General features: G+C 43.6%; 1 protein-coding gene across 1 annotated transcript in view; it reads left to right on the top strand.

The window, feature by feature from the left end:
* The first annotated feature begins 764 nt into the window (after nt 1-764).
* The window catches only part of SWAP70 (switching B cell complex subunit SWAP70), an 87559-nt gene continuing 63166 nt past the window's right edge, over nt 765-25157 (top strand). The window contains exons 1-2 of the mRNA XM_033928451.1: nt 765-1033; nt 17647-17787. Of these exons, the coding sequence (XP_033784342.1) occupies nt 938-1033; nt 17647-17787 (237 nt within the window). The 5' untranslated portion in view covers nt 765-937. The remainder of the gene's footprint in view (nt 1034-17646; nt 17788-25157) is intronic.

Raw genomic sequence — 25157 nt, 5'->3', positions numbered from 1 at the left:
AGGTGGAGGGGAGGGAGGGAGAAAGGGTAGGCCCTAGGCCTAGTGGGTAGTGTGGGTGCCTAGGAGGGGACTCTTTTAATTCTGGGGGTGGTCTTGGAGGGGAGAATCTTTTGTTCAAGGTAGGGAGAAGAAAGAAGCAGGGGCTGCATCATAGTTTTGGTTTCGGCCCACAACATAAGTGCAATTTTCACTCGAAACCGAAACAAGAATGAATTAGGATTTGAGGGGGTCACTTTTGGCACCAAAACTAAAATTCGTTCAGCCTCTAATGAGAGTAAGGAATTGCGAGCTGGTTAACGGTTTGTATCTTATGCTCTGCTCTTAGAGCACTTTTCAGTATTCATTTCGATGCTTTTAAGAAGTTACTGAAGAGCCATCTATTCTGTAACATGAAATATGGGCATTAAGGCATTTGTAACGGTGTAAGCACTGGTCGTTTATTTGTTTGTGTTTTTCATATTTATTTTATGTACTTTTTGTTGTGTAGGTTTACATTGTGAGCCGCCTTGAGAAAGGCGGATAATCAATAAAACCAACAAAACTATGAAATCAAGGAAAACAGGTTGATGCGTGGTATGAGGCTGGGTGCAGAAATTGTTGAACAGTGGAAAGGGTGAGAATGAAAGGACATGGCCAGGCCTTTGAAAGGGTGTGAGAAGGGCGCGGGAAACAGGGTCCGCATCGTGCTTATGCGCCCTCATCACCCTCGGCGACTGGCACCTGGGAGATACAGTTCGTCTCGCGGCGACTCCTGCAGTCACCTGCAGCGGGGGCCCGAACGCCCCCGCTCGCGCGCCCACCCCCTTCCCGCTCATTGGCCGCGGGCCGCGCGAGGGTCACGTGAGCGGGAGGGGTCCCGTGCCGGCAGCCGGGCGGCTCAGTCAGGGCGGGACGCTGGAGCGGAGCGGACGGGGGTGCTGCAGCCGGCGCCTGGGCCATGGCCTTGAGAGAGGAACTGCTGAAGCCCATCTGGTTCGCCTTCACCGCGCTGGACGTGGACAAGAGCGGCAAAGTTTCCAAGTCCCAGCTCAAAGTAAGGCGGGGGAGAGAGAGCGACGTCTGGCCTCACTCGCCAGTTGCACTTGGGGGGTTGGCGTGAGGAGCCTCGCCGGGAGCTGTAAAAGTTCCTCTTTTATGCTTCCCAATACAGTAGATTGGTGTTGCTTTTCCTCTTCTTCTCTCAAGTTTAATTATTCATGTTTTGCAATAAATGGATACCTAATTAACCCCTTGGGGGGGGGGGGGGGGACACCCTGGTCACCTCTCTCGATCCAACTTGCGGATTTTCTCCAAACTGCAGCAATCGAGGTTGATGTCACGGGGTGAGATCTCAGACCTTTGGGATTTTTTTTGGTGTGTGTGTGTCTTGCCAGATCATCAGTTTTTGCATTTCTTTTTTCCACCGAAAGTCAGCTGACTCGTTTGCTAAACTTGCATCCACCGAGACATAATCGAGTCTTTCAGCTAAAGTAGGGACATCCCTTTTTTTTTTTTTGTTTGTTTGTTGAAATAAACTTCTGTTTATGGTTCTGAATGATGGTATTGTGCTGAGTAGTGTACACTGTACTTCCCCAGAGCCTATTGTTTGTGGAGAGAGAGTAAGGATTAGCAGCCAGATTTCTTGGATGCTACCTCTATATTATTATTTCTGTAGTGCTGCACATTAAACACAGGACATGGTCTCTCCTGGAAAGAGCTTTTAAATCTAATTATGAAGGGGACACAGACAAAAAAGGGCAAATCTGTACATATTAACTGGCTGGTTTTGTGGTTCTGCTGAGACTGCATGGGGGTTTTGTCTTGTTTTTTTTAATATCTTATCAGTTTCCACCTGCTTCTTTTTTTCTGTTTGGATTTGGTTAGTATTTTTTGATTCAGGTACAGTAGAAGTCCTGTCCCTGTGTGGCTTGCAATTTCCTACTGCCAGCTCAGTAGGGATCGAAATGAGATCTAGCCCCCATGAGCCTTCATTTGTAACTAGCTGCACATTTTTTTGGCATGCAAGATCCGAGGATGATGATGGTGAAAGGAGGGAGATAATCCACCCCCCCCCATTCTTCCCAGTGTACCCATTGCTGTGATTTTCCAGGGATGCTATGTAAATGGTGGTCCCAGAATCAGGCCACAAGGTGTCATCTGTGGATGATGGACTTCCACCGTCCCTTCTTCCCTGGGGCTGTTCCAGTATACCCAGTCCACCTGACTGGGGGCCAAAGCAGAAAGAGGTAAAAGGTCAAGGATTTGATAATACTGCCTTGGCACTGGGATGGCATGATGTCTGCCACACAGTATATTAAACTGAATGTTAATTAATCTTTTAGCTATGGCAAGTGGGGGCATAGGGTCTTTCTGCGGTGTGGGTTTAGGTTGTTGTTTTTTTTTTTTTTGGGGGGGGGGGAGTAGAACTGTCCAAAATGCAGCTGTAAGATTGATTTGTGGAGGAAGCAGTTTTGATCATGTGACACCACTATTGAAAAAGCTCCATTGGCTCTCAGTCAAATACCGGATTGTGTTTATAAAGTCCTGGTGTTAATCTTTAACGCTTTGCACTCTGTGATGCCTTGGCATCTGAATCAGGTGCTGAAAGTGTATCAACCCTGTAGATCTTTATGGTCTGAAGGGATGCCGAGACTGGTTAGTGATGCACTCAGTAGTGTTCATTATGCAAAAAAATGCGAGCTTCTATGGTTTCTGTGTAATAGTTTGACAGGGCTGCTTAGAGTACTTTCTGATATTAAGAGATTTAAGAGCATGTTGAAAACAACTTTATTTACAGAGGCTTTTTTTTTATGAAACCTTTTGCATTATATTTTATTTGAAGATTGTTTAGGTCAGTGGTTCCCAAACCTGTCCTGGGGAACCCCCAGCCAGTCAGGTTTTCAAGATATCCCTAATGAATATGCATGAGAGAGATTTGAATATAATGGAAGTGACAGGTATGCAAATCTCTCTCATGCATATTCATTAGGGATATCTTGAAAACCTGACTGGCTGGGGGTCCCCCAGGACAGGTTTGGGAACCACTGGTTTAGGTGAATGTTGTTTATTTTTTGTACTGTGACCTAGAGCAGTGGTTCCCAACCCTGTCCTGGGGGACCACCAGGCCAGTCGGGTTTTCAGGATAGCCCTAATGAATAGGCATGGAGCAGATTTGCATGCCTGGCACCTCCATTATATGCTGATCTCTCTCATGCATATTCATTAAGGCTATCCTGAGAACCCGACTGGCCTGGTGGTCCTCCAGGACAGGGTTGGGAACCACTGACCTAGACTGTGTATGTGTTATGTAAACCACTTAGGTTTAAGCGGGGTATAAGTTTTTTAATAAATAAATTTAATGGCAGGCTTTTTATTTTAACATCTCCCTATTGCCACTGCAGTTTACTGTTCTCTGACAGTACACACTTTAATGTGGCAGTAATTTGCATGCAAATAGTTTATTGCATTGGAGAGTAAAATTTTCACATTACATAGAAGCTGTCAACTCAGCCACTGGTATATGACATAAGTAGCTTTCTGTATCAGCCCTTCAGTGAAGGAAGCACTGGACTTAGAGACAGAACAAGAGACCTTACACATGGCAAACTGAGATCATATTCCACATACTGTGGCTTAGGAGTGAAGTTCATTACTGGCATGGAGATATGATAGAGACATTTAAATACCTGTTTGGTGTATACCTATGTGGTGTAAATGCGCACAAGTCGAGTCTCTTTCATTTGAAAGGAAGCTCTGGAATGAGAGGGCATAGGATGATGTTAAGAGGTGATAGGTTCTGGAGTTATCTAAGGAAATACTTTTTTACAGAAAGGTGGTAGATGCATGGAACAGTCTCCTGGAAGAGGTGGTGGAGACAGAGACTGTGTCTGAATTCAAGAAAGCGTGGGATCTCTTAAGAGAGAAGAGATAATAGTTACTGTGGATGGGCAGGCTGGATGGGCCATTTGGCCTTTATCTGGCATCATGTTTCTATAACCATAAAGTTCTATGACCTCATAATGCAAGTGTTAAGTCTTAGCCTATAACATAAAGCTCTATGCCCTCATGTATAAAGAGCCTTAGCTTATAGGGAAAGGAGGAAATAGTGGATGCTGAGGATGGGCAGAGTAGATGGGCCATCATGTTTCTATGTTATGCAGAAAATCCCTTTTGGAGACGCTGCTCCCAAATTCACTGAGCCACTGGGACCCAACTTAAGTTACTACTGAAAAAGGTATTTGTTAAATCCAGAATCCCTATAACTACTTTATTTCTCCATATATTTTACTTTTAAATGTACTGTTTCTTTTGTATCTTACTAGTCTTAATTTTTAATTTTAAGTGGTGGGAATTTCTTTTGCAGTTTTGAAAATGGGCATGTTTGGTGCTGGATTTTTTTTGTCCGTCTTCCACAAAACGTCTAAGTTTGGATTTAAACGTCGTATTGAAAATGCCCCCCATATCTCAGAGTTTGAAAACACCTTTTTAAAAAATATAGATGATTCATTCTGTGAGGGCCTTTTTTTTTTCTTTTTTCTGAAAAAGCATTAAAGACATTAATCCTTAGCAATACTGACTATTGTAATTCTTTATTGAAAGGGATTTGGTTAGTTGACTTACCGTAAGTTGTCTCCAGTTCATTCAGAATATGACAGTGAAATTGATAAAAGGGGCAAGAAACTAGGACCATGTCACACTGTTTTTTTTGTTGGTTTTTTAAAAATAAATCTTTATTAATTTTCAAATGTTAGCAGTGCTATACAATTAATTTAAACATAAACACTACACAGAACGCACTTTAAATACACAAATAAGTCAAAAAACAATCATTTCCTCCTCCCCATAATTAATAGAAGTACATATTTAGTTTCAATAATATAGATAATTAAGTATAGCAAATAATAATACATTCCCCTCCCCCCACCCACCCACCCTGGATGTGCAAGGAAGTCAAATAAAAGGAAAGGTACATGACAGTTATTGTGACTCAATAAATGCAGTCAATGGGCTCCACACCATTTGGAATGCGTTACTATATCCCAAACATTCTGCGTTCATTCTTTCATACTTGTAACTGGAACATAGGTTTGACCATGTCACACCGTTGTTAATGGGAGAACACAGACTTTCAGTTTTGCACAGGATTGCATTAAAAAATTTGTCCTTTGTGCATAAAATTTACCTTATAGGTATCCCCTGTTCATTATTCTGGTACATTGTCATATTCCTCCTCCTTGCTCGCCATAATTTTCAGTTACATCTTTTTGAAATATACATTTAGATAGTTTCAGTGCAGCTGGCCCCATTCTCTGGAAAAGTATGACACAGCATCTGACTCCCTCTTTTACAAAGGTGCGGTAGCCGTTTTAGCGTGCGCTCAATGCTAATGCGTGCCAACGCGTCCATAGGATATAATGGATATGTTCGCACACGGCGTTTAGCGTGCACACTAAAACGACTAATGTGCCTTTGTAAAAAAGTCTGTCATTCTCTAGTAGGAGGGTTTCACGGGGACAGATTTGTCCCCGCGAGTTTTGTTGCTGTCCCCGTCCCTGCCCCATTCCTGTAAGCTATGCCTTAATTGTACAAGCCTCGAACACTTATGATTTTAAAGTGTTTGCGGCTTGTGCAGATGAGGATGAAGCTTAGGCATTGGTGGAATGAGGCATTATGACATCACAGTCTCAGCTCTAGAATGTTGTTACTTATGATTTTAAAGGGTTTGAGGCTTGTGCAGATGAGGACGGAGCTTAGGCATTGGTGGAATGAGGCATTATGGCATCACAATCTGAGCTCTAGAATGTTGCTACTTATGATTTTAAAGGGTTTGAGGCTTGTGCAGATGAGGATGGGGCAGGGACAGGAAAACAGCTTGCCAGGATGGGAAAATGAGTTCCCGTAGGGATGGGAAATATTTGTCCCTGTGTCACTCTACCTCCTATCAAGAGTTTAGAAAGGGTCTTAAAAACTTTTTTTTTTTTTTTTTTTTTAAAGATGCCCTTTGAAAGCTGTCATTATTGCAGCAGTAACTGGCAGGGTCCAATTGTGAGCATGAACACTTACGAATTGGACTTTCTCACTATTTCCATCTCTGTAAAAATTGTATTTTTGTTTCTTTTCATTTTGGCGGAAATTCTATAAATGTTCCTTAGGCACCGGTGGGCACCCTACCAGCACCTAAGTTAAGAGAGAAATGCTATTTTAAATGATATTTAAGTAAAAATTCAAAGCTCCTACTGGTGCCTAAACGGCGTGATTCACATTAAAGGTAGGCCTGGAAGTCCTTGGCCTATGTTTCTGGCACCTATCTTTGCCAGAGGCGCGATTCTCTAAACAGCACCACCGCATGATTGACGCATGATTGGCAGTCGCTTTTAAGGCGTCCACTGTTTAGAGAATCTTGCAGTTCCTGCCTTAACTTACAGATTGAGCTATTGTATATTGTAATTTTATAAACTGCCTTGACAGACTTCTTAAAGGCAGTACAGTACTCCCCCGATATTCGCGGGGGTTCCGTTCCAGGAACCCCCGCGAATCTTGAAAAATCGTGAATACATTTTTTAACGGGGGAGACAGGAGAGGGCAGCCGGAGTGCTGGCGAGTGAAGGAAATCACTCGCGGTATGCTCTGATCGCCTCTTCCTGCACTAAAGTCAGGCCTCACCAATCGGGAGCTTGATTTTTCTGTGTAGCATTCTGTAGTAATTTAGTTTGTTCAGTTTTCACAATAGTGGAGGGGATATTTGTGAAAAGGAGGGGAGACAGGGGTTTTGTTGATCCTTGCTCTGATTTTATTTGTGTTTATAAAATGACAATTGAACAGAATATTGTCTGTTTTTATACTTTTAATAAAATAAGTTCAGTATAAAATCATAACTATTTGAGGCTTGTGTGGGTGGGATCTGACAGTTTGCAGGGCGGGGACAGGGACTGAGCTTGTGGGACGGGGACGAGCTCACGGGGACGTGGCGGGAACGGTGACAAATTTTTTTTCCCCGTGTCATTCTCTGCTACTGAATACTTAATTTAATTTAATTTTAATTTAATTCTTATATACCGCTAATAACCGTGAGGTTTCTAAGCGGTTTACAAAAATGATGCATTAAAAAGATACAATAGATAAAAATAAATAAGATAGGTACTTGGAAATTTCCCTAACTGTCCCAAAGGCTCACAATCTAACTAAAGTACCTGAAGAAACAATTAATGAAAAGTAAAGATAAAAATATAAAGAGAAAGCCATTTCTATTTATTTACTTTAAAAACTAAAAAGCCTCGGTGTTGGTTATGAGCTTGAACCCCCACCTTTTGAGAAATTTTTGGTCCTTAGTCCAAACTACAAAGGAAAACATACTTGACAGCATGGAAACTAAAGTAAAATTGGGAGCTTTTTAGATTGCAAAAAATATGGTTTGTTCCAATGCTACAAGATAGGGTAAATTATTTTCTCTCTTGAATAGTTTTATGACATACTGATGTCTTCTTTCTCTTTTACACATTTGGCTCAACTAGAACTGGCCTCTTTTGAGCTATAGCCCTTAAAGCCTTCATGGGCATCCTCCTGAGGTGGCCCCCTGTTACACATCACTATGGTATATTCCGGCGAGCTATATTCAGGGCCATCGCGTGTCTAGCCAGGTGTGATCTGGGTAAGCTGCTGAGGGTGAATTGTGAACTGGAGTCTGAGGCCCAGATCCTCAAAACTTTAACTCGGTCGCTAAACTGTTTTCCGACGGTTTAGCCTGCACGTAGTTTTGCGGCAGATTATTTTTGTCTGTAGCGAGGTAATGGGCTTTTCAACATTGAAATGAGCACTCCGGTGGATTCTTTAAAAATCACCGAGGCATTTTCTAAGAGTGGTGTTGGCTTTGGGCGACAAAAAACAGCGACTGGTCTGGGGGGTGCCGGTACAGTGCCAGCACTGTGAAAAGTGCTTTTTTGTGGCATGTGTTTTGACTGTGGCTAATGGGGGAAAAAAAGTATATATATTTTTTAGGGGAGTAGTAAAAACACGCTTCTTGAGCGCATGTATGATGCCCTTTTCTTATGTGTTTCTTGTTGTGGGTCATGATAAAATTTTACATTAAAAACAAATTACAAGATTTACCTGAATTATATTAGTTTTTGGGAGAGAAAGGCATGTTTTATGCGTGCTTGTTAAAAGCCGATGTTGCTTCTCCCCTCCTCTCCCTTCCTTTCGTCCAATAGCTCTTCCATGCCAATGATTGACACAGCGCCCCTGAAAAGTGTTTGTAACTCGCGTGTTTTCTATACTGGATGATGCTTTATGGCTTATATGGCTCCACTGATGCTTTACGGCAGGGAAACCTCACAAAGCATGCCGTGGTTTAGAAGTGTTTGTGAGCTCCTCGTGTTTTGTGTTACAGTATGGATGGTGGTTTATATATTCGCGCTCTCCATGTTGTCCTGAAGAGAAGATATGCAAGACCCGAGGATGATGATGGTGAAAGGAGGGAGATACAGCAGGAGATATTGCAGCCACATAGGACTGTGTTGCATGCTCACCCCTGGGTATATCGTGTTGAAAGAAATGTCTGACCAGAAGGTAATTAAAGATGTAAGCATATTTTATGCTCAAAGGCACGTACTGATTGCGTTGCTTTCCCGGGACATGCGCACATTCATGCCTCTTTCCTTGTATATTCTGCGCATGTGCCGATCACCATCACCAGTGACTTGACGCATGTAAATTTAACGAATCTTTGCTGTCTGCCGACCTCATTTGCATACACAATTTTTTTTGAAAATGACTCGCTTTTTAAAATTCGCTATCAAAATGGTTGGTTAGCAGACGGTTGTTTTTTTTTTTGAGAATCCTGACCTCGGTGGTTATGTAGTGTAAACTGTTTGTTCAGCATGTCCAGTGCTCCTAGGAGGCAAACATGATCCACTCTGCTGGGCTCTGCATCCGGAGTGTCACTGTGCCTTTGTCTCTTCTGTGTAAAGACACTAGTGAAGTTCTTATCTATAGATAAACTGTTGACATTAGAAGTTAACATCCTGTTTGTTTGTTTATTATTATTTAGACTGCGGCGGATAATGTTTCCAGAGTGGCAACTGCAGTGATGCTGGGTTTTTTGTCCTATCGGGAGGTGGTGATTAATTATAGATGGGTTAAATTGGGTTTACGTTATTTGGGACAGTTATGGGGGGAACTTCAAATGTTATCCTTTGCAGATTTGCAGGTTGAATATGGCTTGGAGGACATGGACTCTTTTTTGTACATGCGGCTGTGTTCAAAAAGGTTTTTTTGGGATTTGTCTTTAGGGGACAAGCGTTTAGAACAAGCTATGTGGCTGTGTTCGGGTCATGGGGGGGTTTCTTGGGTAGGGAAGATCCCTGGGATCCCTGCATTTTGGGAGCGGGAGGTTCAGAGGGGACTGGGATGGCCTAGCTGGCAGATTATTTATAAGAGTTTGTTTACCACTACTCTGTCCATTAACTATGTGGAAAATGGCTATAAAATGTATTATAGGTGGTATTTTACCCCCAATAGGGTACATTGTATTTTGGGATGAGGTTCGGATTGGTGTTGGAGGAATTGTGGGGGCCGGGGTGATTTTCTGCATATATGGTGGGCCTGCCCTGCTGTTAAGGAATATTGGCAAATGGTGGGATGTCTGCTGGTCCGTGTGTTGCAGAAACATTGCCCAGTGTGTTTGGAGAGTTGTTCATTGAATGTGGGAGTACCGGGCTTTACGAAATCTGAACAGAAATTTGCAGCTTGTGTGTTTACAGCCTGGTTGGCATTAGCCCATCGCTGGAGGTCTCCGGCTATCCCTGGTTGCCGTGAGATATTTCATCAGCTGGATTACCTCCAACTGATGTCTAAGCTGACGGCTCTTCGTCATAAGCGTGTAAGTAATTACCATAATGTGTGGGATGACTATGAACAGTGGAGAGCAGTACAGTGAGTGTTCGGTGGAGATATGATAGCTGCTCCATGTCCAGGTGATTTAGTTGTAATGGTGGTGGGGGGGGGGGCTTGAGGGTTGTTTGGAGGTGGGTTTGGGGGGTAGGAGGGAGGGCTTTGGGGGGAGGTGGGGAGAAAATTGGGGAAAAATTTTGAGTGTGTTATGCTGTTTTTATGGAATTACTTGTATTTGGCTATGCTGTTTGACTGATATGAAGGATTTTGCTTCTTGTGTTCTGTACTATGTTGCGCTCTTGAAATAAATTTTTAAAAAAAATAAAATCATATCCATTTTACTACTTGGGATCTAGCTAGGCACTTGGGACCTGGGTTGGCCACTGTTGGAAACAGGATGCTGGGCTAGAGGGACCTTCGGTCTGTCCCAGTATGGCAATTCTTATGTTCTTATGTGAACTAAGTATAGGATAATCGAGCCATTGTGACATCACTGGCTCTTAGGAATTGGTGGAATCAGGCATTATGACATCACAATCTCAGGTCTGGAATGTTGCTACTCTTTGGATTTCTGCCAGGTACTTGGGACCTGGGTTAGCCACAGTTGGAAACAGGATACTGGGCTTGATAGACCTTTGGTCTGTCCCAGTATGGCGGTTCTTATGTTTACACTGCTCCTAAAGCATCAGCTGAGAGAAAAAGAGAGAATTGCAGTGTATTCTGGTTATGTGCACGACCTTGGGGCCGAAGTGTAACTTGCTTGTAACAGGATAATGCACATAACTGTTATTGCCTTTTGATAGTATTATTTCAGTTATCACACAAAGCCAGTGTATCACCACTTATTTATTACCATAATAGGACAGTCAACAATTTTACAGTGCCTAAATGTAGTTATAGATATAAGATGTAGAGAGCCATTTTCGATATGATTAAGTTCGAGTTTGGAACAGTTTTGAGAAATGTGTCCAAAACTCGGGTAGAGAAAATGGCCGTTTTCGACACTGTAAAATGTCCATCTTGGGTTTTTTTTTCCAAAAATGACCATTTCTAGACGTGTTCATCTTTAGTGCATCTATCTTTTGTGACCTTTTTCAAAATGTCTAAATGCAAAACACACACGTGCCATTGAGATGTATGAGGGGGCCAATATTTTTAGTAGACTGGCCACACAGACATGCAGTGGCGTAGTAAAGGCGGGGTGGGCGGACTGCCCTGGGCACTATCATGGTGGGGGAGCCGGCATCTCTCCGCTCACGCCCTCCCTTCCCTACCCACTGTACCTCTTTAAAATTTTTGCCAGTGAGAGAAACTGCTTTCACTGGCCTAGCTCCCTCTGAAATCACTTCTGGGTTGCAGGTGCCAGGAAGTGACATCAGAGGGAATGCCAGTGCGAGCTGTAGGCAAAGATTTTAAGTGGTAAAGGGATGGGAAGGGAGGACATGAGCTTGGCGTGGAAGGAGCAGGGGTGGAGAGGAGGGCACGAGGGGGTTGGCACAGAAAGAGTGGGGGTGGTGAGGAGGGCGCGAGGGATACCTCCCCCCCCCGGGCATCTCCTACCCTTGCTGCACCACTGCAGACATACCATAAACTGTTCTAGACAAACTACCGGGCATGTGGTAGGCAAAGTGGGGGGCGTACTCAAATGTGGCATGCCAAGTTTACACTTAAATTTCCACCAGAAATTGATTTTATTTTCATTTTTATTTAAAGTATTACAGAATTTATTTATTTATTTTTTTTGCTGGTGGCTTGAGTTCCGCTTAACAGAATCTACTGTGTCATAATTCAGATAATGGGCTACCTTTGTTGTAAAATATTTAACATGGTAATGCAGTTTAACAGGTTTGTTATCAAGTATATTTGGTTATCCCAGGACAAGCAGGCAGCATATTCTTAACGTATGGGTGACGTCACCGACGGAGCCCCGGTATGGACACTTTTAACTAGAAAGATCTAGTTGGCCGCACCGCGCATGCGCGAGTGCCTTCCCTAGTAATGCAGTTTAACAGGTTTGTTATCAAGTATATTTGGTTTTGGATCTTGGCATCCATATGTAAATATACTGCAAGGTTTACGAGAAAGCACAACAGTGTTGTGGCCCCTCCAGTTGAGCAACAGAAAAATCAGTGGAGAGAAAAAAATGTTTTTATAATACTGGTACCTGGTTGCCAAATACCCTCTAGGTATTGGCTGACTATTAGTCTCAATTGTCACACTGAGGCTTAGTGTTTGAGATCCTGGTTTTCTCCTTATCACAGTCGGAGAGCACCAGAATGAAACCAAAGGATTCAGAGCCTGGCATGCTTCTGTTTGTTGGACTGTTGTTTTGCAGATGTGGCTGAAGTGATGGCTGACATCTGAATTGTTGAAATACCTAGTTAAGGTTTAGCTTTGCAGAGCCAGACCAGGGTCCGTCGAAGTCCAGCATCAACAGTCATTGCAAGTGCCGATCACAAGTTATGACATCGCCACAAGTAGTGAGATCGCCAGATCCATTTTCTCTTAGGTCCTTTCAAGGGGTAATTGATGGCTTTCTTAAGTCTTACCTCAATAATAACTTTTTATGGGCTTTCCCCCCAGGAACTTGTCCAGATTACTTTTGAGCCCTGCTGTGTGTTTTTCGTGATGGTCACATTACAGAAGAGGGATGAATCCAAAAGTTGAATTAATGATATTGCGATACATCAAAATTTTAATAAAACTTGAAACTTGTCACTTCACTGTTTTTACAGCAGTTTAGGAGTTTCTTAGTTTGATATGGTATGGCCTCACATACAATGAGATGCCCTAATGAATTTATCATGTACAAGAGTCTAAAAGTCTTTCTCATCCTCCTTCAGTCCAGTATTATGTATACATATAAGTAAGATTTAGAATGAACATGGTACACGAAACTAGTATTATATGTGTATATACATAGGATGATTTGACTGTGGTATAAATATGTCTGTATTGAAAACCATCTCAGAAAACGCTAACTCCTTTAGAGAAGCTCATGTGAATGCTCTGAATTGACTCTCCAGTCAGTAGCAGTATAGAAGCTTTAGGATTACCTTTTTTAATTGAGCAAACTACAATAAATCTGAAAATAAATTATTTTTTTCTAGTTTTTTACTCTTTCTTTAGTGGGGGGGTGGGGTTGTTTGTTTTTTAGTTGTAGGCAATGGTCTTTTGCCACATGTCAGGCTTATAGTAACTGGATTCATTGTATGATTTATGATTGCTCAAACATTTTGATGTGGCTGATCTCCTATTGGGCTTTTGGACAGATTGAGATAGGCTAGAGTGGGCTTCGAGATACTTAATCCTGGTCTACTATACCACGTTCATTGTTGGGGTAATCATGAATTGATAATGAGTGTGACTGTTGAGCAGACTGGATGGATTAAGTCTTTATCTGTCGTCATCTACTGTTACTATTTATCAACTGCTTATTTTCTTTGATGTTTACTTTGAAAATTAGATACTGGGTCTATTTGTACTAAAAAGACTCAATAATGTGAGTTATTAAACTGTTCCCCAGAATGCTCTTTACTTCTTCTAGATTGTTTTATATTCTGATTCACTAAAGTCTGGTAGTTTCTTCTAGATTAACAGAGTATTATAACCCTGCTTGTGCAAGATTTTCTCTGGGAAGTACTCCAAATGCTATTATGATTTACCTGTTTTCTTTAAACCTTATTTCCTTGTTTGTTGTTCCATTGTTCAAGGGTAGACATTTGCCAATAAAAGATCACTTGTTTACCATGAAAGTTCTTCATGTCTGTTACCTGTAACCAATCATTTTCTAGCTCTTATCTGCAAACCAGAATCTAGGCCCGATGTATTTTATATAGGGTTCTATAAAGTAAAAGTTCTATGGAGCTGCCTGAACTTCTATTCTGAAAGTAGAATAGAATCACTCCAAAGAATATATTAACGAGCTTTACACTGGTTAAACAGCAACACTTTGAAGTCAAAAATGTGCTCAGAGACTCAGAGGCAAAAACAAGGAGCCGAAGCCCCAAGAACATCACCTCACCACCCAATCGCCGCATATTGTGAAGTGAAAAAAAATCCAAATTCTTTGCTGCAATCTAGCACACAAACTTGCTTATACTATTAAACTATTCCAAGCATAAAGCTTGATCGAAAGTTCCGACGAGGCCTGTTTCGATCCTGCGGTTCCCTGACACAGGATCGAAACGGGCCCCGTCGGAACCTTCGATCAAGCTAAGTTTTTTGTTTTAAATAGTTTAATAGTATAAGCAAGTTTGTGTACTAGATTGCAGCGAAGAATTTGGATTTTTTTCATTTGACTTCACAATATGCGATGATTGGGTGGTGAGGTGATGTTCTTGGGGCTTTGGCTCCTTGTTTTTGCCTCCCTGAGCGTATTTTTGGCTTCAAAGTGTTGCTGTTTAACCAGTGTAAAGCTCGTAAATATGGTCTTTGGAGTGATTCTATTCTACTTTCATATGCTCTCCTTTAATCACTCTTCTTAGTAGAGTACCAAACTTATTGGGTTTTCCCTATATATATTTGAATTTGAACTTTTATTCTGGCAGAGTGCTTGATAGTAAAACTTTTATTGCTACTGCTTGACTTTCTCATGTTCTTTTAGACATTGTTTTTAAAATGTGTTGCATCGTAATGTGTGTTTCAGTTGAATTCTATTTTTTATTTTTTTTTGCATTTTATTTATTTCCAAATAAAAATCGGGGGAGTGAAACCGGAGGGGAGAAGATTCATCAGGGAATCTAAAAAATTGTGCTGTGTAGAGACAGTTAAAGACGAGTCATGGCACAATTTTCTGGATCACCTGATGAAGCCGAGGGCGAATAAAAGAAACGATAAGCGCTGTTAATGCCTGTTAAAGATTAAATTATAAGTTATAAAAATGACAAATTTTCATGATTATAAAATAAAAAAAAATGGATGTTTTCTGATCTGTAATTGTGGTCTGTCTGTATAAGCAGCAACGTGCCTTCGAGATAATTGGCTGGCAGACTTCTGAAAATAAGGGCTCTTTTAACTAGAATTCCTATGAGCGTTGGAACATTTTACCTTGCCGACCTGTGCTAAAAACCTCTATCGCTGTCTTGTAAAACCCAGCATAAATTGGTTACGACACAAGACGTGACATTTGAGCATGTCTGGTTACATCCAACTGTTTATAGGAAGAGTTGGGTTGCACAAGATGAATAGAATGGATGGACAGAGGATTCCCTTAGTTTGGAGTTTGTCTCTAAATCATGTTCATACAGGTTATGACAGCTGCAGATATCTAATGGATCAATAGAAACTGAAGTCTTTGCCAGAAATGTTTACTTAGGCGTGCCACATTCATAAGCTTAAAGGAGAGGGACATGCAATAGCTGACTTCAGCATCTCGCTGGCAAATTAGTTGTTGATATGTAAGAACTCCCAATCAGTCTTTGCCCTGCTCTTCAATACCTTTTTCTGAGGTGGTTTTGCTGCAGTGAAAAGTTACTTGTGTTCAACATTTTTATAATATAAAATGTATGAAAGATAGATCTCTGGGAATAATACTCTATACAACACTTTTTAAAGCCATATTTCTAGAAGGTTTTGCCATTTTGTGAATTAATACTAAAACCTGCTATCGTATATACTTGAATATAAACTGAAGGAGGAAAAAAGGTTGACTTGCATATAAACCGGGGGTGGGGTTAATATTCAAGTGTAGTTCACTGCCTGGCTCTGCTTCGAGCCCCACCCATCCCTCCCATGCCAGGCTTTGAACCCAGCCCCCCTCCCTCCCTGCTAGGCTCTGCACCTTGTTTGCCCTCCCTCCTCTGCATCCAGCCTTCTCCCTTACTCCCTTGCCTGCCATGCCAGTCTCTGCACTCAGTCCCCCTCCCTCCTTGCCAGGCTCTGCATCCATCCATCCCACCCCTGCCAGTCTCCGTACCCAGCTCCCCTCCTTCCTGCCAGGTTCTGTACCCTGCCCCCTTCCCTTTTGATGCCTTACAGGACTTCACCAGGCCTACCATAAGTCCTGGTGGGCCAGCAGTGGGCCAGGACAGGAGGGATCTCTCCTGTCTCCTGCCCCAACCAACTTTAACAATTTTTATCTCCCTCCTACCAACCCCTCCCCCCTCTGCATACCTTTTAAATCCCTGGTGGTCCAGAGGTGTTCTGGGACAGGAGGGATCCCTTCCGTCTCCTGCACCAGCTGACTTTAAACAACTTTTATCTCCCGCCTACCCCCTTCTGTGTACCTGTTAAGTCCCTGGTGGTCCAGCGGTGAACCGCGGCGGGAGCGACCTTCCTTCACTCCTGCCCATGCAGAGCCGCTAGCTAATTGACTGCTGCGAGTTCTCGCGGAACTGCGAGAACTCCAGCAGCCAATTAGTTAGTGGCTCTACACGGGCAGGGGCAAAGGAAGGTCGCTCCTGCTCATGCAGAGCTGCTAGCTAATTAATTGCCGCAAGTTCACAGTAAAGAATATCAAATGAGATACACAACAAGCAAAATAAGTAAAGATATCTGATCAATGAAGATGTGATGGCGAACTGATTATCATTAATTTGATATGAGACTTGCCTTGGATACTTCTGAAAAGTGGCGTAGCTAGGGTGGGAGGCACCCGGGTGGTGGTGCCCCCCTCAGCCTCTTCCTGCCCCCTCCTACTGCGCGCTCTTCCCTTCCCCCCCATACCTGTTTAGTTCCATGGTGCGAGCAGCATTGGCTCTCCCTCTGTCACTTCCTAGTTGCAGGACCTGGAAGTCATATCAGAAGGGAGCGCTGAGGCTAGCACAAGCAGCAGGTTAGAGCTGCTGCTAGTGTCTGCAAGAGCTAGCAGTACGGTGGTAGGGATTTGAAGGCGGCGCCCCCACCAAGACGGCACCTGGGACGGATCGCCTCCCCCCCCTTCCCTTACTGCCACTGCATCTGACAATCCTAACAACAATTGACAAGGACACGCAATTTATCAAGTATATATAATACTAGTGGTGTAGCAAGGGAGAGAGGCACCCCCTTCCTCCGTACCTCTAGTGGTGCAACGCCGCGAGCAACAACTTCAACATGTTCCCTGCCGACTGCGTCAGCTCTCCTGCTGACATCACTTCCGGGTGCTGCGCGCAGAAGTGACGTTGGAGGGAGGGCCGCCAGGATCGCGAGGAGCATGTTGAAGTCGTTGCTCGCGGTGGTGCACCACTAGAGGTACGGGGGAAGGGGGTGCCTCTCGCCCTTGCTACATCACTGTAAACAGGAAAAGCTAAGGTGCCCTTTTACTAGGCTGAGATAAAAAAAAAAAAAAAAGAGTGGTCTTAGTGCATCCTTGTCGGGGTTTTTCCCACGCCCTAAGGCCATTTTTGCCAGAGCCATTAAATGGCCATGTTCTAGTATTACATATACTTGATAAACTGCGTGTCCTTGTCAATTGTTAGGATTGTCGGAGGCAGTGGCCATGCATGACGAGGGGGCAGAGAGAAGGAGGGGTGTTGGTGCCCCCCATCAACATGGCGCCCAGGGTAGACTGTGCCCCCCTAACTACGTCACTGCCTGTTTAAGAGGGTGAAAGATGTAACTTTTTGGTTCACGTGTTGTACTCTTCAGTTTGCTTAAAGGATATTGGGAATTTATTTTACTATGTTCTTCTTTTTCTTTAAGCTGGCCGTGGATAACGGCTTCTGTTGCTCAACGGCCCCAATAAAACGGTGATGAATGTGCACACGTTCAGTCGGTCCCCTTGTTAACGGTCTGCAGAGCTGGAAGCAGTAAACTGGTGAGAGGATACAATAAGACTGGTTCTGTTGTCTCTTTCAGGTCCTTTCACATAACTTGTGCACGCTGCTGAAAGTCCCCCATGACCCTGTGGCTCTTGAAGAACATTTCAGGGATGATGATGAGGGTCCCGTGTCCAATCAGGGATACATGCCTTATCTTAACAGATTCATCCTGGATAAAGTAAGTGTTGCCTTTCTTCTTATGCTTTTCAAGTACCTTTTTCTTTGTACTTTTGTGTTGGGCATAGGGTAGGGAGCCCAGGATTGCAGACCAGCTTGGGTTTTGAAACTATGCAAACTTGCCAAACCTCCACTCTGTCTATCAGTGTGGCTGGGACAAACTGACAGTGATCTGGGCCCCCTGGGTGCTAAGCATCATAGGCGTAGTTGTGTGTGTGTGTGGGGGGGGGGGTGGATCGCCCCAGGCGCCATCTTGGTGGGGGTGCCAGCATCTCTCCACCCCCCATGCCATGCTCACATAAGAATTGCCGCTGCTGGGTCAGACCAGTGGTCCATCGTGCCCAGCAGTCCGCTCCTGCGGCGGCCCTTAGGACAAAGAATAGTGCCCTAACTGAGTCTAGCCTTACCTGTGTATGTTCTAGTTTAGCAGGAACTTATCTAACTCTTCTTCCTCTCCCCCTCCCCCGGTACCTCTTTAAATCTTTGCCAGTGCAAGCAACTACTCTAGCCTGCTGCTCGTGCCAGCCTAGCTTTCTCAGTTAGCTTTTCCTTTGATGTCACTTCCTGGCCCTGTAACCTGGAAGTGATAGCGCAAGCAGCAGGCTTGAGAAGATGCTCATGCTGGTGAAGATTTAAAGAAGTATGGGGGTGGTGCGGAAGGAGCAGGGGCTGGAGAGGAGGGCGTGGGGGTGCCACTGCCCTGGGCACCTCCTACCCTTGCTATGCCATTGTAGAGGCCTCTAACTACCTATCAAAATTATTAAACTCGATGGAAGCTAGGGGAGAGGGGGCTCCCTACTTCTATGGGCCCTTTGGTGCTGCTCTGTTGTCCCAATGGTTGTCCCACCCCTAAAGTATGGATAGACTGAACATAGGTCCACCTTTTAGCTCACCAGGAGCAGAGCTATTTGCCTATTCTACAGGAAAAGAAGGTTAGGATGTGTAAAATCACTTTGACTAACATGACAAATCTTTTCAGTCTAAAATTTATTAAACAATATGTTAAATCAGTGTTCTTCAACTGCTGGTCTGCAGCAATTTCTTGCCGGTCCACAGGGCCGGCATGTGCATCATCGGGCCCGAGACAGTGTTCTTCAATCACCGGTCTGCAGTGCGATCGATGCGGCGTTATCTTCGGGCCGGCTCCCTCTTCCTCACTGCTGCAGCGCACAAAGCTGTGGGCAGCAGCTCCTATGTGCTTTCTGCGCCTAAACCGGAAGCCTTCTCTTTGACGTCGCTCTCGGAGGGAATGCTTCCGGATGAGGTGCGGGACGCGCGAGAGCCGCTGCCCGTGGCTTTGTGCATTGAGGCAGTGAGGAAGAGGGAGCTGGCCCGAAGATATCACCGGGGGTGGCATAGAACGGCCAGGCGGGGGAGCAGGCATCTAATTGAAGCACAGCATGGAAGGAGACAACAAAGATCGGGGGAATGATTTTATTTTAGAATTTAGTGATTGAATTGTGTCAATTTTGAGAATTTATATCTGCTGTCTGTATTTTGCACTGTTCAGGAAGAAATACATTTGTTTCTTTTTCTCTGGCGTTGTACTCCATGCAAAGTCTTGAATCTTAAGGTTTCATTTGTATATATTAGTACTTTTAGTTTTTGGTCCCGTATTTGCATAGGGGTTATCTGTGTGCTGGTAGGAATGAATATTGAGAAGCATACAGTGTGCTTGGTGTAGTTTAATTTTGTGGTTAACCATTATATGTTGTTAATAAGATTATATTGTATGTGTATATATGAAAAATGAATGGATTAAATAGTGTTACAATTAGTACTATTATGGGGGTGGGGTCTAGGGCGGTGATTGGGTGGAGATGGGCGGGGTCTGGCCCGCGACTTAGCCCAGTGTTCTTCAACTGCCAGACCACAAAATAATTCTTTTATTTCCGCTGGTCCATAGGTGTAAAAAAAGTTGAAGAACACTGTTTTAAATATTTTTCTTTGCCTAACATGAGTGAATATTATGCCACTGCCATAAGGCAAAGAATGTTCAGAAAGATCAAGAAGTAACATGCAGGAAGCAGTGCACAGAGCCATAAATCTGAAAAGTATTTCATACCCCCCAACAGTATATGCAGAGGAACGGTTAGGTAGGCTCAAGCTAGAGGGCAGTTGAAAGGTTTTTGTGCGTGTGTATTTTTTCAGGTTTAGCCTGAAACCAAATCTGCGGTTGAAATTCATGGTGCGATTTTCCAGCTGAAGCCAAAACCCACAACAGCAAGGCATACTTCCTTCCCCTCCCCCACCACCAGGCCTACCTTACAAACTCTAATGGTCTAGTGGCCTAGTTGACCCAGTCGCTCCTGCCCATGTGTGCTCCAGTCTCAAAATGGAAGCCACTACCTCCTGCGCAAGGGCAGAAGCAACTGGGGACTGTTTCTGCTCTTGACTAGGCCACTGGACCACCCAGATTTGAAAGGTAGGTCTTGGGGTGGGTGATGCTGATTTCGGTCTGGAGTGGGGCCTGCTTTTGTCCAGGGCAGGGGTATCAAAGTCCCTCCTCGAGGGCCATAATCCAGTCAGGTTTTCTGGATTTCCCCAATGAATATGCATGAGATCTATTAGCATACAATGAAAGTAGTACATGCAAATAGATCTCATGCATAGTCATTGGGGAAATTCTGAAAACCTGACTGGATTGTGGCCCTCGAGGAAGGACTTTGACACCCCTGGTCCAGGGGGTGGGGGAGTTCTGGTTTCAGCTGAAAATGCACCAACATTTTCAGCTGAAACCAAAACCATTTCTTTCATCTTATTTTAATTTATTAAGATTTATAAACCACCACCTTATTCCAAGGTGGGATTCAAAAAACGTATATAATCCTATACAACATAAAATTCACAGTACAAATATACATAGTAGTCTGAATTTGAATTTTGAGCCAGTTTCAGCATCAAACCTGAAATCTGGTTAGCTTCTAGTTCAAGCAGACATGGGTCCTAACACCAGGTTACAAGGAAGTCATGTAGTTTGCCACAAAATAACGTCCGTTTATGGTAGTGTCTCAGCAAAGCAGTAATGCTGTGATATAATTTTTTCTTGAAAATGATTTAAAAGCAGGGGAATGGATTGTTCTGCAGTTTTGCTTTGGATTTTTCCTGTTGAGCATCTGCAAATCTATGCCTTATGCTTCCTGCCCAAAGACTGATATCGATTGTAACTAATATAAACAGGGTGCATCAAACTGCAAATAAAAGGGGTGGGGTGTGGGGGGGGGGGGTCAGGCACCACTTTTTTTTTTTTAAGGTTCTGCTGCTGGAGGCAGGAGCAAGTGGGCATCAATCACTTCTGGTGCTTGACTTTAGGTGGGCTTATGTATAAAAAAAAAAATGGAATGGGGAGGGGCAGCCTTCAAGGCTCACTTGGGGTTCATAGACAACCCCGCGAAAGACAAAGGCGCGCGCCGTCAACTGAGCGCAAGACGGAGGCGCACGCCGAAGAAAATTACAGTTTTTAGGGGCTCCGACGGGGGTTTTTGTTGGGGAGCCCCCCCAGTTTACTTAATAGAGATCGCACCGGCGTGGGGGGGGTTTGGGGGGTTGTAACCCTCCACATTTTACTGTAAACTTAACTTTTTCCCTAAAAACAGGGAAAAAGTGAAGTTTTCAGTAAAATGTGGGGGGTTACAACCACCCAAACCTCCCACAACGCGGCACAATCTCTATTAAGTAAAGTGGGGGGGTTCCCCCCCACACCACCCCCCCGTCAGAGCCCTAAAAACAGTAATTTTCTGCAGTGTGCGCCTCCGTGCTGCGCTCAATTGTCTGCGTGCGCTTTTGTCCCGGCGCGCTTTTGACCTGACACCCACTTTTATACCACATTCTGCCCTAAAAAATAGGTCCTGAAGTGGTTTAGTTTACAAGAGATATCATATAATATATAAAAAGGGATTAAAATATAATTTAAGACAAATTAAGACAAAGGCCTTCTAAAATAAAAAAAACCTTAAAGATTATGGCGAAACAAGTTTATAAGAGTCAATACGTCTAATTTTGACTAGAACAACATTCCATGTGGCAGCTGCCTTAAGAGAGACTGTTCCAACTTTTTTTTTTTTTTTTAAGAATAGCTGTAAAGGAAGGAAACACAAAGTAAAATTCCGAGATTGTCTATGATTCAGCTTACCAGAATCCACCCCCCCCCACCACAAAAGAGGGAGGTGAGCCTGTTTTGAGGCCATTGATGAATGGATTTTTGTGTTTGTTTTTCCTGGTTAGTTGATTTTTGTTACAGCTCAAGAGTTGTAGTAACTTGGGACTTTCCCACCTGCTAAGCCTATTTCTAGCATGTTCCTAAAAAAGAGCTTGCTTTTTTTTTAATTTTCAGGTCATATGTTAATGTTTCCCTGAGATTAGCATGGAATGTTGCTACCATTTAGGATTCTAGAATCTTATTATCCTTTGATTTTCTGCTTGGAATCTTGATACTTTTTGGGTTTCTGCTAGGTACTCGGCCATTGGATTGGCCACTGTGGAAACAGGATACAGGGCTAGATGGACCATTGGTCTGACCCAGTATGGCTTGTCTTATGTTCTTATCTGAGCCATTTATAGAACAGTCAAGTCATTGTGACATCACTGATGAGTTTGGCTCTTATACATTCCTGGAGTGAGGTATTATGACATAAGAACATAAGAACTGCCATCTCCGGATCAGACCCACGGTCCATCGAGTCCGGCGATCCGCACACGCAGAGGCCCAGTCAGGTATACACCTGATGTAGTTTTAGTCACCCATATCCCTCTATGCCTCTCGTAAGGAGATGTGCATCTAATTTGCCTTTGAATCCTAGCACAGTGGATTCCTTAATAACCTCCTTTGGGAGAGCATTCCAGGCGTCTACCACTCGCTGTGTAAAGCAGAACTTCCTGGCATTTGTCCTGGACTTGTCCCCCCTTAGCTTCAAACCATGTCCTCTTGTCCGTGTCGTGTTGGACAATGTAAATAATTTATTTTCCTGCTCTATTTTATCGATGCCTTTCAGCATTTTGAACGTCTCGATCATGTCCCCTCGCAGCCTCCTCTTCTCAAGGGAGAACAGTCCCAGTTTCTTGAGTCGTTCCTCATATTCCAAGTTCTCCATACTTCTTATTAGCTTCGTTGCTCGTCTCTGCACCCTCTCAAGCAGTTTTATATCCTTCTTTAGGTTGGGAGACCAATGTTGGACACAGTATTCCAAGTGTGGTCTGACCATTGCTCTATAAAGCGGCATTATGACTTTCTCCGATCTACTCGTGATTCCTTTTTTTATCATGCCTAACATTCTGTTTGCTTTCTTTGCCGCTGCCGCGCATTGTGCCGACGGCTTCAGGGTCCTATCTATCAGTACACCCAGGTCCTTTTCTTGTTCGCTCTTACCCAGAGTTGCGCCTGACATTCTATACTCGTGTTCCTTATTCTTACTACCTAAATGCATTACTTTGCATTTCTCCACGTTGAACTTCATCTGCCATTGCTCTGCCCATTTCTCTAACTGATACAAGTCGCTCTGGAGTTCCTCGCTATCCTCCTGCAATCTTATTGCCCGGCATAGCTTTGTGTCGTCTGCAAACTTAATGATCTCACTGGATATTCCGTCTTCCAGGTCATTGATATAAATATTAAATAGGATCGGCCCAAGAACCGAGCCCTGGGGCACACCACTAGTCACTTTCTCCCAGTCTGAGAACTTCCCATTTATGCCCACTCTCTGCTTTCTGTTTTCCAGCCATTTGCCTATCCACCTATGTATATCTCCCTCTATACCATGGCTTTGTAGTTTCCTGAGAAGTCTTTCATGTGGAACTTTGTCGAACGCCTTCTGGAAGTCCAAATATATTACAATCTCAGCTCTGGAATGTTACTACTCTCTGGATTTCTGCCAGATACTTGTGACCTGGATTGGCCACTAAGGAAACAGGATACTGGGCTAGATGGATCATTAATCTGACTCTGTATAGCTGCTGTTATGTTCTTATGTAATAATTAATGCAGGAGCACATAGGGGCAAATTCTGCAAAGGATATCTGAAAGTTAGGCGTCATTTAGACGTCCAGCAACACAACGCTGAGCGTGATTCTATTAAGCATAGAGAATCGCACTTAGAAGTGCTCAGCAAATGTAAACACGTCTATATGGTTAGGTGTGCTTTATAGAATCGCCTTTTAGGCATCACTTAGACCAGTGTTCTTCAACCACCGGTCCATGGACCAGTGCCGATCCACAGAAATTTCCTGCCGGTCCACAGGGCCAGCACGTGCATCAGGCCCAAAGCAGTGTTCTTCAACCGTCGGTCCACGGTGCAATCAATGCGACATTATCTTCGAGCCAGCTCCCTCTTCCTCACTGATTCAGTGCACAAAGCCACGGACAGTGGTTCCTACGGGCATCCTGCGCCTGAACCGGAAGCCTTCTCTCTGACGTTGCAACATCAGAGGGAAGGCTTCCAGACGAGGCACGGGATGTGCAAGGTGCAATTAGTACTATTATGGGGGTGGGGTCTGGGGTGGAGATTGGGTAGAGATGGGCGGGGTCTGGCCCACGACTTAGCCCAGTGTTTTCAACCGCCGGTCCACAGAATAATTTTTTTATTTCTGCAGGTCCATAGGTGTAAAAAGGTTGAAAAACACTGACTTAGATGTCTTCACAATGTCTATAATGTTATCATGTTTTAGCATTATGATGTCATTAGAACAGCAATTTTATGCTGGTTTTTTTTTTTTTTTAACATTAAAATTGTATGCAGTAAAATGGCATGCAGAAGGCAGCCCACTTTTATATTCGGCTACTTTATCATATTTCCTTTCTGTCCTGGTGGGCTCAAGTGGATTAAGTGACTTGCCCAGGGTCACAAGGAGCAGTGAAGGGTTTGAACTCACAACCTCAGGGTACTGAGGCTGTAGCTCTAACCACTGCACCACACACACTTGGATAGTAAACCACATGTCTATTTAAAAGCCAAGCTTAAATCCTCTTGATTCATAAGCAGTCATTTCTCTAGAATAAATATCAAACATGTACCTTTAACACTTGTCCAGTTCCTCTTTTGGCCTCTGTGTTCCTCAATCAAAGCACATGAAAAAAAATTGCATACTAAACCTATTTTTTTTGTGTAAAGAGAACTCCTTTGCAAAACCATGGGCATTAGTTGGGCGCAAATAAGGTGAACGTGACTTAGGTGTCACTTAGGCATCCAGATATAGGTGAATGGGGCTTCTATTTTTTGGGGGGGGTAAAGAGGACTCCAGTTTGATATTAAGGCCAAAAGTTGTTTTAATAATACATTACTCTAAAATTTTGGCAGATCGGCTTTCCTCTATTCTTCCGCGAATTATTGGGTCGGAACAGGTCGGATTTGTGAAGGGAAGGCAGGCGGTACATAGTGT

Source organism: Geotrypetes seraphini, chromosome 19 (assembly GCF_902459505.1).
Source record: "Geotrypetes seraphini chromosome 19, aGeoSer1.1, whole genome shotgun sequence".
Taxonomy (NCBI): domain Eukaryota; kingdom Metazoa; phylum Chordata; class Amphibia; order Gymnophiona; family Dermophiidae; genus Geotrypetes; species Geotrypetes seraphini.
The sequence above is the reverse complement of the archived record's forward strand: the minus strand, read 5'-3'. Positions and strand labels throughout refer to the sequence as shown.